This window comes from Mauremys mutica, chromosome 8 (assembly GCF_020497125.1).
Source record: "Mauremys mutica isolate MM-2020 ecotype Southern chromosome 8, ASM2049712v1, whole genome shotgun sequence".
In the NCBI taxonomy this organism is placed as follows: Eukaryota; Metazoa; Chordata; order Testudines; family Geoemydidae; genus Mauremys; species Mauremys mutica.
The window spans coordinates 67,646,567-67,661,720 of record NC_059079.1 but is presented as its reverse complement, the minus strand read 5'-3'; the positions used below and the strand labels follow the sequence as shown (position 1 = coordinate 67,661,720).

Sequence of the window (15,154 nt, the reverse complement as noted above, 5' to 3'; positions counted from 1 at the left end):
GAGCTGCAAGATGACAAAAACGTCTCACCCAAGAGAGAGTTTTTAATTTTAAAAGGGGATTTAGGACAAATCATTTTTATTAAAAGACCTGCTGTGTGCAAACTAACTAAAAAGTCAACATCTGAGTAGCTGAATTACTTTCTATGTCACAATTATAATCAGCCAACAAAGCTGGTTTTCTGATGAAAAGCAGACATCACATCATAGCAGTGACATTACTATTCACTGAGAAATGCCTACAGTCAGCTGTTAGGATATAGATATTCAGGCCTGTCTGCAAAAGCCTATACTTTAAGAATGTAGGTGTATTCTTATCACTTAACTAGTTATAGAGGTATAAAAGAAAGAATCAAGATCACTGTCTGTGTAATGGCCTTCTCTTACTGAGACAGGCTAAGGCCTTCAGCTAAGATGTAGTTAGGCAGCCATAAGCTGGGAAGCGTATGGTCACATCCTCACATTCCAAACTAGTCACATTGAAATAAGGTGCTATTGGGCTATTAGGAATAAAATCCTGCCCTGATATTTCTATCACCTCCAGAGAAAGGGAAGAGCCTAGAAGATAGCATCCTGTCTGGCAAGAACTCACTTATCAATAGACACAGCTGGAAAACCCTTATGTCTGTATAGATGTAATTGTGAAATCCTCACTTCTGCATTGTTTTGTATGTTTATTTGCATGGTCTCTCTCTGGTTCTGTAATTGTTTCCATCTGCTGTATAATTAATTTTGTTGGGTGTAAACCAATGAAGGTGATGGAATATAATTGGTTAAATAACCATGTTACAGTATGTTAGGATTGGTTAGTTACATTTCAGTAAAATGATTGGTTAAGGTATAGCTAAGCAGAATTCAAGTTTTACTATATAGTCTGCAGTCAATCAGGAAGTGTGGGCGGGGGGAATGGGAACAGGGACTGGGGATGGGGGAATTGGGATCATGTCTTGCTAAAGGGGAAAATGGGAACAGGGGATGGGAACAGGAACAGGGACACAGGCAAGGCTCTATGGTGTCAGAGCTGGGAAGGGGGACACTAAGGAAGGAAACTGGAATCATGCTTGCTGGAAGTTCACCCCAATAAACATCGAATTGTTTGCGCCTTTGGACTTCGGGTATTGTTGCTCTCTGTTCATGCGAGAAGGACCACGGAAGTAGGAGGGTGAAGGAATAAGCCCCCTAACATCAGCTGCCAATATTTTTTTGTTCTAGAAGGCCTTTTTCAGATGCTTATTCCTTTGCTAAGCTTTTTTTACTTTGGGGCTGAAGTTTGGAAAGTTTCTCCTCAGGTTTTTCTTTTTATTTTGAAAGTTTCAGCAAAAATCTCTAGCCCTTTTCAAGAAGGAAGAGAGTGGGGAAACATACTTTTGCATTTATTAATAAAAAGCTTGGGAACTTTAAAAAAAAAAGACCTAAAGATTCAATGGGAGGTGACAGGAACTTGAAGTTTACAAAGGAAATAAGCTATGAAAGTTGGAGATGTGCCTTTAGTGGTTGGATGAAAATCGATTTTCATGTGACAGATACAGTGGTTCAAATAGCATACTTTGTCGATGCACACATTTTTGTTATACGATCCAATCTAAGCAAGTGGGCACAAGGCTGTAACAAAGGTGTGACACCCACCCATGGGAGTCTTCTTAAGAGATCCAAGATTATTTCTGGCCTCTTTAACCCAGGACTGCCCCATATCCAAGACAGATCAGTATCCACTGACTCCACTGGCTACAGTACATCATCTCTTTTCTGACACATCAAATTCTTCATTCTGTAGTCTTTTTTTCACAAGAATCTCATTTCTTCTGGGGAAGAGGTAGAAGATTGTTTGAGTAGGGGGCTAGAGAAGGCTCAGCATTCAGCATGCTTGCAGGAATAAGACAGACTGAGGGGAGACAGTATTTTGCATAAGGAGGACTATAAATATATATAGAGAGAGATACCTATCTCATAGAACTAGAAGGGACCCTGAAGGGTCATTGAGTCCAGCCCCCTGCCTTCACTAGCAGGACCAAGTACTGATTTTGCCCCAGACCCCCTAAGTGGCCCCCTCAAGGATTGAACTCACAACTGTAGGTTTAGCAGGCCAATGCTCAACCCACTGAGCTATCCCTCCTCCCCTAACAGCTGGGAGGATTGCTATAAACTGATGGAGAATCATCTGATCTTCTGCTTCCCAAAAGGTGCAGTATTACAGAATGGTTCTTTGTAGGATGTGGAAGGGAAGGCACTTCTGATAAACCATCCTTTTAACACTACATACCGCTGCACCGCCTTTGTTTCAATGGTTATACCTTCCATTACATTCACTGAATCTCAGATATACTGCAATGTATGACCAGGACATCAATCAAGTACACAAATTCAGGACATTTATTTCAATGTGCAATTAATGATTCCTTATTTTTTTCTTTTATAAAAGCAAGGAAATGAAACCCCAAAAGTTACATTAAAGCAACAGGAGAGCTGAGATTTTAAACACACAAAGTTATTAAGGCATTAATATGATTTAATATGAAGGCAGTATTTAACAGCATTTATGGTAATATACATAGAAGTTTACTTTGCTCTGGGAGCCATACACTGGAATTTTATTTTTTGAGTGTTCAAAATCTCAGCTCTTCTATTGCTTTAATGTAGGTTTTCCCATTCAACAGAAGAATGCTATTGGTTGGCCAATGCAATCACAGCTTTAGAAACTGTGGGTCAGCCCGTACAAAGCAGCCAAACAAAGGGAAAGCGCTAGGTCTACCCCATGCAAAACTACAACCATCTCCCCTGCTTCTTGGTCCCACATGATGCTCTCTCCACAGCTGCTCTCTCCTGTGGCGACCTCTCCTCTCACACTAATCATCCCAAATGGTCCATGTACCTGTTATCCATATATCAGCCACTTCTACCCCACTCCCTTGAGCAACACTCCATTAGCCTCTATTCTCCCCATGCCCTATTGTCTTTCACCCTGAAGTTTTTCCATAAAATTTCGTCTTGGATTTTGATTGCTGTCTCTTCCTCTCATGACAGTCATCCTTCATGACTTCAGCTTCCTGTCTGACACCTCAACCTCCTGTCTTCCTCACTCTCACTCCCTCATTTGACCTTCAACCCTGGATCAACCCCACTTGTCAAAAGGGCCACTTATCCATCCTTGTCTTCATTACACCTACTCCTCATACCATTTCTGAATATCCGAGTTCCCCCTCTACAACCATCACCAGATCCTTAACACACACATCCCCTGATTCACCTACCTCCATCTGGCCTTGTCATGAGCTCCAATCCATCAACTTCTAGGACTTCTCTTCCACACTCCCACCCATCCCCAGTTCTCTCATCCCTCTCCTCAGCTGTCAGATGTCCAATCCTTCCACTACATCTGATTCCTTTGCCTGTCCCACCACCAAGTCCATCTCATTAACCTCACAACCCTGGCTCACTCCCAATGTCCTTCTGCTCCTGGGCCACTGAATGCCCCTGGAGAAAGTCCCCTGGCCACAAAGACTTCTTCCACTTCAACTGTGTTCTCTTCTCCTTCAGTTCTATTGTCTTCCTTGGCAAGCAACACTATTCCTCTCTCTCTGACTACCACTCATAGAATCATAGAATCTCAGGGTTGGAAGGGACCTCAGGAGGTCATCTAGTCCAACCCCCTGCTCAAAGCAGGACCAAACCCAACTAAATCATCCCAGCCAGGGCTTTGTCAAGCCTGACCTTAAAAACCTCTAAGGAAGGAGATTCCACTACCTCCCTAGGTAACCCATTCCAGTTCTTCACCACCCTACTAGTGAAAAAGTTTTTCCTAATGTCCAACCTAAACCTCCCCCTCTGCAACTTGAGACCATTACTCCTTGTTCTGTCATCTTCTACCACTGAGAACAGTCTAGATCAGGGGTGGGCAAACTTTTTGGGGCGAGGGCCACATCTGGGTGAGGAAATTGTATGCAGGGCCGGGGCAGGGCGGGTGGAGTGCGGGATGTGGAGGAAGGGGCTCAGGACAAGGGATTGGGGCAGAGAAGGGGTGCAGAGTGTAAGAGGGGGCTCAGGGAAGGAGGTTGGGGTACAGGAGGGGTACGGAGTGAAGGATGGGGCTCAGGGCAGGGAGTTGGGGTGCACGGGGTGCAGGGTGCAGCAGGGAGCTCAGGGCAGGTGGTTGGAATGCACAGGAGTGCAGAAAGGGGCTCAGGGCAGGGAGTTGGGTGCAGGAGGGGTGCGAGGTACAGGCAGAGGGCTTAGGGCAGGAAGTTGGGGGGCGGGGGGCAGGAGGGGTTTGAGCTCCAGCCCAGTGCCGCTTACCTAAAGTGGCTCCGGGGTGGCAGTGGCGCACACCAGGGCCAGGGCAGGCTCCCTGCATGCCTGCCCTGTCCCCACGCCACTCCAGGAAGTGCTGCGGCCCCTGGGTGGGGGGGGGAGGGGGCAGAGGGCTCTGCGTGCGCACATGGAGCCCTTTGCCTCCCGGCCCGGGGGCTGCTTCTGAGAGCAGCGCTGGGCCCGCAGCACCACCAGGGGTAATCCTGCGGGCCGGATCCAAAGCCCTGAAGGGCCGGATCCGGCCCTCGGGCCATAGTTTGCCCATCCCTGGTCTAGATCCATCCTCTTTGGAACCCCCTTTCAGGTAGTTGAAAGCAGCTATCAAATCCCCCCTCATTCTTCTCTTCTGCAGACTAAACAATCCCAGTTCCCTCAGCCTCTCCTCATAAGGCATGTGCTCCAGCCCCCTAATCATTTTTGTTGCCCTCCGCTGGACTCTCTCCAATTTATCCACATCCTTCTTGTAGCGTGGGGCCCAAAACTGGACACAGTACTCCAAATGAGGCCTCACCAGTGCTGAGTAGAGGGGAATGATCACATCCCTCGATCTGCTGGAAATGCCCCTACTTATACAACCCAAAATGCCATTTGCCTTCTTGGCAACAAGGGCACACTGTTGACTCATATTCAGCTTTTCGTCCATCGTAACCCCTAGGTCCTTTTCTGCAGAACTGCTGCCCAGCCATTCGGTCCCTAGTCTGTAGCAGTGCATGGGATTCTTCCGTCCTAAGTGCAGGACTCTGCACTTGTCCTTGTTGAACCTCATCATATTTCTTTAGGCCCAATCCTCTAATTTGTCTAGGTCCCTCTGTATCCTATTCCTACCCTCCAGCGTATCAACCACTCCTCCCAGTTTAGTGTCATCTGCAAACTTGCTAAGGGTACAGTCCACACCATCCTCCAGATCGTTAATGAAGATATCGAACAAAACCGGCCCCAGCACCGACCCTTGGGGCACTCCACTTGATACTGGCTGCCAACTAGACATGGAACCATTGATCACTACCCGTTGAGCCCGACCATCTAGCCAGTTTTCTATCCACCTTACCGTCCATTCATCCAGCCCAGACTTCTTTAACTTGCTGGCAAGAATACTGTGGGAGACTGTATCAAAAGCTTTGCTAAAGTCCAGAAATAGCACATCCACTGCTTTCCCCTCATCCACAGAGCCGGTTATCTCATCATAGAAAGCAATTAGGTTAGTCAGGCATGACTTGCCCTTGGTGAATCCATGCTGACTGTTCCTGATCACTTTCCCCTCCTTTAAGTGGTTCAGGATTGATTCCTTGAGGACCTGTTCCATGATTTTTCCAGGGACTGAGGTGAGACTGACTGGCCTGTAGTTCCCTGGATCTTCCTTCTTCCCTTTTTTAAAGATGGGCACTACATTAGCTTTTTTCCAGTCATCCGGGACCTTCCCCGATCGCCATGATTTTTCAAAGATAATGGCCAATGGCTCTGCAATCTCATCGGCCAACTCCTTTAGCACCCTCGGATGCAGCGCATCCGGCCCCATGGACTTGTGCTCGTCCAGCTTTCCTAAATAGTCCCGAACTACTTCTTTCTCCACAGAGAGCTGGTCACTTCCTCCCCATACCGTGCTGCAGAGTGCAGCTGTCTGGGAGCTGACCTTGTCTGTGAAGACAGAGGCAAAAAAATCATTTAGTACACTAGCTTTCTCCACATCCTCTGTCACTAGGTTCCCTCCCTCATTCAGCAAGGGGCCCACACTTTCCTTGACTTTCTTCCTGTTGCTAACACTCAATTCCTGTTACCTCTTTGCAACCTTCCACTCCCTTCTGAAACCCACCTCCCTCTCAACTTCCTCAGCTATCTCCAGGAGACTCCCTCTCAGTGAAAACGGACAAGACCTGCTGTGATAAATGAAGTCGGAGTAGCTCCCTTTTATGGACACCCAGCCAGCCAGTTAGCTATAAAATTCCTCTTAGTAGCTGTTCTCTATTTGCTTTATCTGTAAAGAGTTAACAAGCCCACAGGTAAAAGAAAAGGAAGTGGGCACCTGACCAAAAGAGCCAATAGGAAGGTAGAACTTTTTAAAATTGGGAAAGAAACTTTCCCTTTGTCTGTTGTTCTCTCTGGGCTGCAGGGACATGGAGCAACAATGCTATAAGCAGGAATGCTGTGTAAAGTTTGAACCAGGTATGAAAAATTATCTTCCAGACCTAGAAGGAATCATTGGAAGGCAGTGAATGTTTAGAAGACATGATTGGGTTTATTTCTGTTTATTTTTTAAGGCTTGTGGACGACTCTGTGCTAACCCCGGATGCTTTTGTTTGCTTGTAACCTTTAAGCTAACCCCCAAGAAAGCTATTTTGGGTGCTTAATTTTTGGAATTGCTCTTTTAAAATCTAGCAAAAGCCTAAGTTCCAGATGTAGTTTCTTCCTTTTTGTTTTTAATAAAATTTACCTTTTTTAAGAACAGGATTGGATTTGCGGTGTTTTAAGAGGTTTGTGCATATGCTGTTTGATTAGCTGGTGGCAACAGCTAATTTCCTTTGTTTTCTTTCTCAGCTCTTCCCCGGGGGGAGGGGGGGGAGCTTGAGGGTACCCCACAGGGAGGAATTCCCAAGTGCTCCTTCCTGGGTCCAAGGGTTTTTTTTGCATTTGGGTGGTGCCAGCGTTTACCAAGCCAAGGTCAGAGAAAAGCTGTAACAGTGGGAGTTTAAGAAGGCCCCCACCTTCTGCACTCAAAGTGACAGAGTGGGGATTCAGCCTTGACACCTGCCATGACCTCCCCGCACTTTTCTCTTTGATTAACCTCTCCTCCTTTGCCACCATCACAAACACTACGGTTTCCCATCTGCTGTCCTCTTCTTCCCCTCCATTTGGCCCAGTGATCCCATCCTCTCCTGCCTCCCTCTCCTCCATAGTCACTATCCTCTTACTACTCCCCTCACAATGCAAGCACATCTGTCTGGTTTCAGAATGTATCGTCACTTGTGTAGGGATCACCACATCTGCCCGGTTTCTGAACATAACCTCATGGGGTGGGAACTGTACCTTATTTTTTGTTTGAAAAGTACCTAACACCTCTGTGGGCATTATCTGAAACAAGTAATAAATAATCATAGTAAGAGTCATAGGAGTTCTGTGGTGAGAATCAGCGCATGGTTCATACACAGTAGCAGTCATCTTGTCCATGACAATAAAATGGAACAATGAGGTATTTTCCTTACGTCAAGAAATAAATACAATCCTTACCTTTTCATACCATGCTGACTTCTTGCAAGTTACTAGCTCATGCAGTCCATCACGTAGAGTCACTAGATCTTTGGTCAATTTGTCAATTTCTCCAATAATATTGCTAGCACTGTGGCAACACAAGTTAGTATTTGGCAAAGTGTTTTTCTCTTTACAAACATCTTCTGACTTGAATGTATTTCCATCTTCGTCAAGGGTATCTAATACAGTTTCCTAAAGGAAAAAATATGTGGTAAAAGTTCATTAACTTTATAGCACCAACCGGAAATAATTTGCTTGCCATGTGTTTCCCCAATATTTAATTTTAAGAACTTACTGTGAATTGACTGTGATGACCTCAGACACGGTTACTCCACATATTTAAAAAAACAGTACTGTTACTGAACAGAATCTGCTCAGCTTGCTAATAAATACGTGTTTTAATGTATTTCTAAATTAGCAAACACCCAAGAGAGAGGAAACTGCCTACTGTAAGCTATACTGCACTGCTGTTATTAAAACAAAACACAATCCATGGAATGTAAGATGGTCACAGCTCAGTGCTCCAGAAGCTCTGAACATGGCCTCCAGAGATCTGAGATGACCTCTATGTTCAAATGTCAGGACTAGAGGGAGATTTTTTTTTAATATTTAAGGATTATTAATATAATTACTGCACTCAAAGTGGGTAGTGATTATTTCAAACTCTGGCCTAAAACAGTTAACCTGTTTTGTCTTAAATCTTACCTATGCAAGCATCAGTCTTGAATTCAGTGCACATTGGCTATCTTAGGCCATGTCTACACTACCAGGACTGTAATAATATAGCTACAATGTCATAGCTATACCAGCATAACTCCATAGTGTAGACACAGCCTACAGCAATGGAAGGGGTTTGTCTGCTGCTGTATGAACCACAACTCCCAAAGCACTGGTAGTTAGGTCAATGGAAGCATTCTTCTGTCAACCTAGCTGAATCTACACTGGGAGTTAGATTGGCATAGCTACAGCAGTCGGGGGTGGGGTGATTTTTCACACCCGAGTGCTGTAGCTATTTAAACATAGACCAGGCCCGAGGATTTGTCCTGCAGCTGGTCAGTAGTAGTAGTAGTAGTAGTAGCAGCAGCAGCAGCAGAATAGCACCTTCTACATAAACTAACAGGCAAGAATGAAGTGCTATAGCCCACCAGACCAGGAGTATGAGGTAGACGAGGATTTCTTCGGACAATTAACAGAAGTTTCCAGATCACAGGCCCTCGTTCTCATGGGGGACTTCAATCACCCTGACATCTGCTGGGAGAGCAATACAGCAATGCACAGACAATCCAGGAAGTTATTGGAGAGGGTCGGGGACAACTTCCTGGTGCAAGTGCTGGAGGAACTAACTAGGGGCCATGCTCCTCTTGACCTGCTGCTCACAAACAGGGAAGAATTAGTAGGGGAAGTAGAAGTGGGCAGGAACCTGGGTAGCAGTGACCATGAAATGGTCGAGTTCAGGATCCTGACAAAAGGAAGAAAGAGTAGCAGAATACAGACCCTGGACTTCAGAAAAACAGATTTCAACTTCCTCATTGAACTGATGGGCAGGATCCCCTGGGAGGCTAATATAAGGGGGAAAGGAGTCCAGGGGGCTTGCTGTATTTTAAAGAAGCCTCATTGAGGGTGCAGGAACCAACCATCCCTATGTGCAGAAAGAATAGCAAATATGGCAGGCGACCAGCTTGGCTTTACAGAGAAATCTTTGGTGAGCTTAAACAAAAAAAAAGGAAGCTTACAAGAAGTGAAAACTTGGACAGATGACTAGGGAGAAGTATAAAAATATTGCTTGAGCATGCAGGGATACAAGTACTGTAGTGTATCGGGGGTAGCCGTGTTAGTCTGTATCCACAAAAACAAAGAGTCCGATGGCACCTTAAAGACTAACAGATTTAGTTGGGCATAAGCTTCCGTGGGTAAAAAAACCACTTCTTCAGATGCATGGAGTGAAAATTACAGATGCAGGCATTATTATACTCACACATGAAGAGAAGGGAGTTACCTCACAAGTGGAGAACCAGTGTTGAATTGGGGGGAGATGGTTGGGAGATGTCCAGGTAATCTCCACGCCGGAATTCAACATTGAGAGGGAAGAAAACAAAGTAAGGGAGGATGCAGCCGTGGGAAGGAGACTGGACATAAGGAGGAAGGGTAGTATAGATACCAGTCTAATAGGTGATACTGGTGGTAGAATGTCTGTGCCTAACCAAGTAAAGAATGTCAGTGAAGCCAAACGGCAAAAATTAAGATGTCTGTACACTAATGCGAGGAGCCTAGGTAACAAAATGGAGGAACTAGAGCTACTAGTGCAGGAAGTGAAACCGGATATTATAGGTATAATAGAAACATGGTGGAATAGTAGTCATGACTGGAGTACAGGTATTGAAGGCTATGTGCTGTTTAGGAAAGACAGAAATAAAGGCAAAGGTGGTGGAGTAGCATTGTATGTCAATGATGAGGTTAACTGTAAAGTGATGGAATGGATAAGACAGAGTCTGTCTGGGCAAAAATCACATTGGGAAAGAAAGCTACTAGAACTTCCCCTGAGATAGTGCTTGGGGTGTGCTACAGACTGCCGGGATCTGATTTGGATATGGATAGAGACCTCTTTAATGTTTTTAATGAAGTAAACACTAATGGGAATTGTGTGATCATGGGAGACTTTAACTTCCCAGATATAGACTGGAGAACAAGTGCTAGTAACAATAATAGGGCTCAGATTTTTCTGGATGTGATAGCTGATGGATTTCTTCACCAAGTAGTTGAAGAACCAACAAGAGGGGATACCATTTTAGATTTGGTTTTGGTGAGTAGTGAGGACCTCATAGAAGAAATGGTTGTAGGGGACAACTTTGGTTCGAGTGATCATGAGCTAATTCAGTTCAAACTAGATGGAAGGATAAACAAAAATAGATCTGGGACTAGGGTTTTTTATTTCAAAAGGGCTAACTTTAAAGAATTAAGGAAAATAGTTAGGGAAGTGGATTGGACTGAAGAACTCGTGTATCTAAAGGCGGAGGAGGCCTGGAATTACTTTAAGTCAAAGCTGCAGAAACTTTCAGAAGCCTGCATCCCAAGAAAGGGGAAAAAAATCATAGGCAGGAGTTGTAGACCAAGCTGGATGAGCAAGCATCTCAGAGAGGTGATTAAGAAAAAGCAGAAAGCCTACAAGGAGTGGAAGATGGGCAGGATTAGTAAGGACAGCTACCTTATTGAGGTCAGAACATGTAGGGATGAAGTGAGAAAAGCTAAAAGCCATGTAGAGTTGGACCTTGCAAAGGGAATTAAGACCAATAGTAAAAGGTTCTATAGCCATATAAATAAGAAGAAAACAAAGAAAGAAGAAGTGGGACCGCTAAACACTGAGGATGGAATGGAGCTTAAGGATAATCTAGGCATGGCCCAATATCTAAATAAATACTTTGTCTCAGTCTTTAATAAGGCTAATGAGGAGATTAGGGATAATGGTAGGATGACAAAAGGGAATGAGGATATGGAGGTAGATATTACCACATCCGAGGTAGAAGCCAAACTCGAACAGCTTAATGGGACAAAATCGGAAGGCCCAGATAATCTTCATCCAAGAATATTAAAGGAACTGGCATATGAAATTGCAAGCCCATTAGCAAGAATTTTTAATGAATCAGTAAACTCAGGGGTTGTACCGTACGACTGGAGAATTGCTAACATAGTTCCTATTTTTAAGAAAGGGAAAAAAATAATCCGAGTAACTATAGGCCTGTTAGTTTGACATCTGTAGTATGTAAGGTCTTGGAAAAAATTTTGAAGGACAAAGTAGTTAAGGACATTGAGGTCAATGATAATTGGGACTAAATACAACATGGCTTTACAAAAGGTAGATCGTGCCAAACCAACCTGATCTCCTTCTTTGAGAAGGTAACAGATTTTCTAGGCAAAGGAAACGCCTCCTTTACCTCGATTTCAGTAAGGCATCTGACACGGTTCCACATGGGGAATTATTAGTTAAATTGGAAAAGATGGGGATCAATATGAAAATTGAAAGGTGGATAAGGAACTGGTTAAAAGGGAGACTATAATGGGTCATACTGAAAGGTGAACTGTCAGGCTGGAAGGAGGTTACTACTGGAGTTCCTCAGGGATCAGTTTTGGGGCCAATCTTATTTAATCTTTTTATTACTGACCTTGGCACAAAAAGCGGGAATGTGCTAATAAAGTTTGCGGATGACACAAAGCTGGGAGGTATTGCTAACACAGAGAAGGACCAGGATATCATACAGGAAGATCTGGATGACCTTGTAAACTGGAGTAAAGCCGGCCCTGGATCTATCATAAACCAAGGCATGTCTGTTTACCTCAATTTACATATATGCAGTAAACATGGCCCTCAAGGCAGCGGGGAGAGGAGTTGGCAGGAGACCAGACAAATTTTCATTTCAGCAAATACAGGTGAAAAGAAAGAACAAGGAGCCTTCTTCACCTCTAGACTCCATGTCACCTTTTTTACTGTTTGAATAAACTTTGTTTTGAGGGGTAGTCCTCAGAAGAATCCACTTCAAAGGTTCACTGAACTATAAAAGAAAGGAGCAGAAAACATAAAGAGCGCGCTCTCTCTCTCTCGTGCACCCTAGAAGATGAAGGAACCAGCCCTTTGACTTTGGGGGTGGGGGGAGATCCTGACCTGAGAACGGGTCAGCCCTTTTGCTGGGAACCTGAGGTAAGGATTTTTACCTTGAATCAATTCTAGCTTCTTAAGTTTTAGCTACTAGGAATCGTCTTATCTTTATTTTTCTTGTAACCATTCCTGACTTTAATACCTTACACTTGTACTCACTTAAAATCTCTCTCTTTGTAATTAAATAAACTTATTTTATTTTTAATCTAAACTAATCCATTATTGTGTTTAAACTGATCTGTTTGGTAACTCCAGCTAAAGAAGTAAACTGTTGAATATTGGCCCTTTACAGGGGCAATGGACTTTTAATATCTGAACTGCCAAGGGGAGGGTGGGACAGTGCAGAATACACATTTTGGGGAAATTCGGGATTGGTAGTGAGTTGGGATCACTCTGCAGGCAGTAACCAAGAGTGGTGGAAGCCAGAGTGTGACTGGAGAGTTGCTGACAGGCTGATGGGGTCACAGTTGCTGGACCGAGTCTGTGGTTATACACATACATTCAGGAAGTGACCTGCATGCTCTTAGACTATTAGTGAGTGGCCCAGGTTGGGAACTACAGCAGGAAAGCATTGTGAGGCACCCACGGTTGAGGGGCAGGCAGTGACAGAGCCTCTCACTTTGAATGCCAAAATGTGACAAATGCCTTCTCTGTGAACACTGTATCTTTTCAGGATAAATTATTTTACAATGCTTTATGGAGAATTCACTACTTCCTGTCCTGTGTGGTTCACAAATACTGAGAATGTCTGTGGAAGAGGATGCAGCTCTAGTTTCAAGTTCACCAATTAACATTCCTGCTGTGCAGTGTAGTTGTAGCCATGTCGGTTCATATTGCATTCTCAAATTCCATGTTCCAATGTACATTCATTTTAGTACTGTGCAATCTGTTCTTTCCTAGCAAACTTTTCACAACCGCCAAAGTTCCCAAACTGCTGGCATGGACTTTTTTAGGCTGGGCGTCATCTGAACCAGTATGGATGTTGTTTTGCCTTTTGCTCATTTTGTCAGTTTCTTGGCTTCAGAGAGTACCTGACTCCCAGCCACCTCAAGGTTAGGCAGCCCCTCCTATCGTTACCCATTGAAGGTGCCCATGTTGCCCCATGAGAAGACTGGAGTAGGACATTGGAATTTTGGCCTGGTCTGATCCCCCACTCCCACTTAAGGTACCATGGTGTTGGCCCTGCCAGTTTTGACCCACCAGCAAGATCTGCTAGGAGGAAATCCACTCAACCCCTAAGGTGCCACCGGACTCAACCTTTGCAAACCCAAAAACCTATCATGAAGAAAAAACAGAAGCATATCAAGAACATCTGAAAACTGAAGACTACCCTCAGTAGAAAAACAAATGCAGAAAGCTCAACAAGGAACTAAAAAAAATGCTCCAAAAGACTACAACTTAGTGGCTTCAGAGAAAAGGCTAACAGCTTGAAAAACACTTTCAAAAAAGGAACATGAGGACTTTTTCAGGAAGTTAGATTACTTATCAACCAAGTTAACACGTAAGATATAGTAGATAAAGATCAAAAGAATATTTTCATCAGCTACTGAACATGAAAAGTCAAATGGACCCAACTTTCCCCTGAGACCATCAACTGCAAAGACAACAACGAAGAACATATAGTGGAAGCAGAAACTGAAGACACAATCATGTCTCTGAAAAACAACAAGGCACCTGGTCCAGATGGTATACCACCTGAACTGTTAAAACATGGCGAAAGAGGCACGGTCATGCTCCTTTGCAAACTGTGCAACCTCAGTTGGAGGAAGGTTGAAATACCTGAATGCTGGGAACGCTCAACCAGTGTAGCACTCTTTAAGAAAAGGTGACAATTGTGAAACAAGAGTACTGACAAACCAACTGCAAAAAAGCTGCAAACATTTGAAATGAGGTGGCCTGTACTGTACCCTAAGTGTGACAAGGCTATGCAGACTATGAAATGACATTTACATTAAAATTTTAGAGTTGAAGTTTTCCATGCTTGGTCTCTGTTTGAGAGCAAAAATCCTTTCAGGCATTTTTAAGTGCTGAAAGGGTTTAAAAACAAAAAAAGTTTATTTGTCCTGTTCTTTAAAAAAGACCCCATTTGTCCTTTGATATTTAACTCAAAAGTGATTGAAATCTGAATTTTCCAAGTTGATATGGAAATAGTCATTAATAACTGCGTTTAGTAATGCTGTCCAATAATATCTTACTAATATCTGTATTTTGTAATAATATCTGCTTTATTACATTTTAAAAGTTATTTTAAAACAATGTTACAAATATGTGAAAACGAAGAGCTGAGATGTGGCAGTGAAAAATTCTCCAAGCTGCTAGCTAGCTACACACTGAAAATGAATGCAGTCAGTATGCATGCACATAGAGGAGTTCACTGCACAACTATTTTGTTACAGAAATGTAAAAACTCAGCTGCTTAAGCCGGAGGAAATGAAAAGTGTGAGAGGCTTAATCATTTCAGAGCAACAGGTCTCCAGCAAGTCAGCAGCAGAGCCCACTTGGATCTTATGTGCCTTGTGTTTTGCTGTGTGGAGCATGAAGATACTTTAGGGATTAGTACTGTATTCTATGAAGGATGGACAGATTAGGGAGAGGCTTGTGGGTGAGCCCTTCAGACCTGCTATATGGAAATTAGAAACACCTTGGTAACTGTTGAACCCAATTAGCACCAAACCAGGTTGCTAAGATCCATCAATGAAACCTGGGCTCGTTTTTCCAGGTCTTTTATATTCAAATATAATGATGCTGCTTCAGCCATTAATGTGCTACAGAGTGTGCTCTAGGGCAGTGGTGGGCAAACTGTGGAGTGCGACATCCGATGCAGCAGAGGAACATTCAGAGGGCGAGCATCAATGCTAGGCAGCTGGTGCCAGCCCTGCACAGCGGGGCCCTGGCCAGACCCCATGGGGCCAGGGAGGGAGCACCATCTTCACCCCACTTACTCACCTCAGTGGAGATATA

The 15,154-nt window shown here is 43.9% G+C and overlaps 1 protein-coding gene across 2 annotated transcripts in view; it reads right to left on the bottom strand.

Moving 5' to 3' along the window:
- Window positions 1-15,154, bottom strand: part of TEDC1 (tubulin epsilon and delta complex 1) — a 209,330-nt gene that overhangs the window by 50,616 nt on the left and 143,560 nt on the right. The window contains exon 7 of one of the 2 annotated variants that reach the window (XM_045028052.1): window positions 7,525-7,737. The exons of the other annotated variant lie outside the window; for it this stretch is intronic. Coding sequence (XP_044883987.1) covers window positions 7,525-7,737 — 213 coding nt within the window. The remainder of the gene's footprint in view (window positions 1-7,524; window positions 7,738-15,154) is intronic. 2 annotated transcript variants of the gene reach the window in all.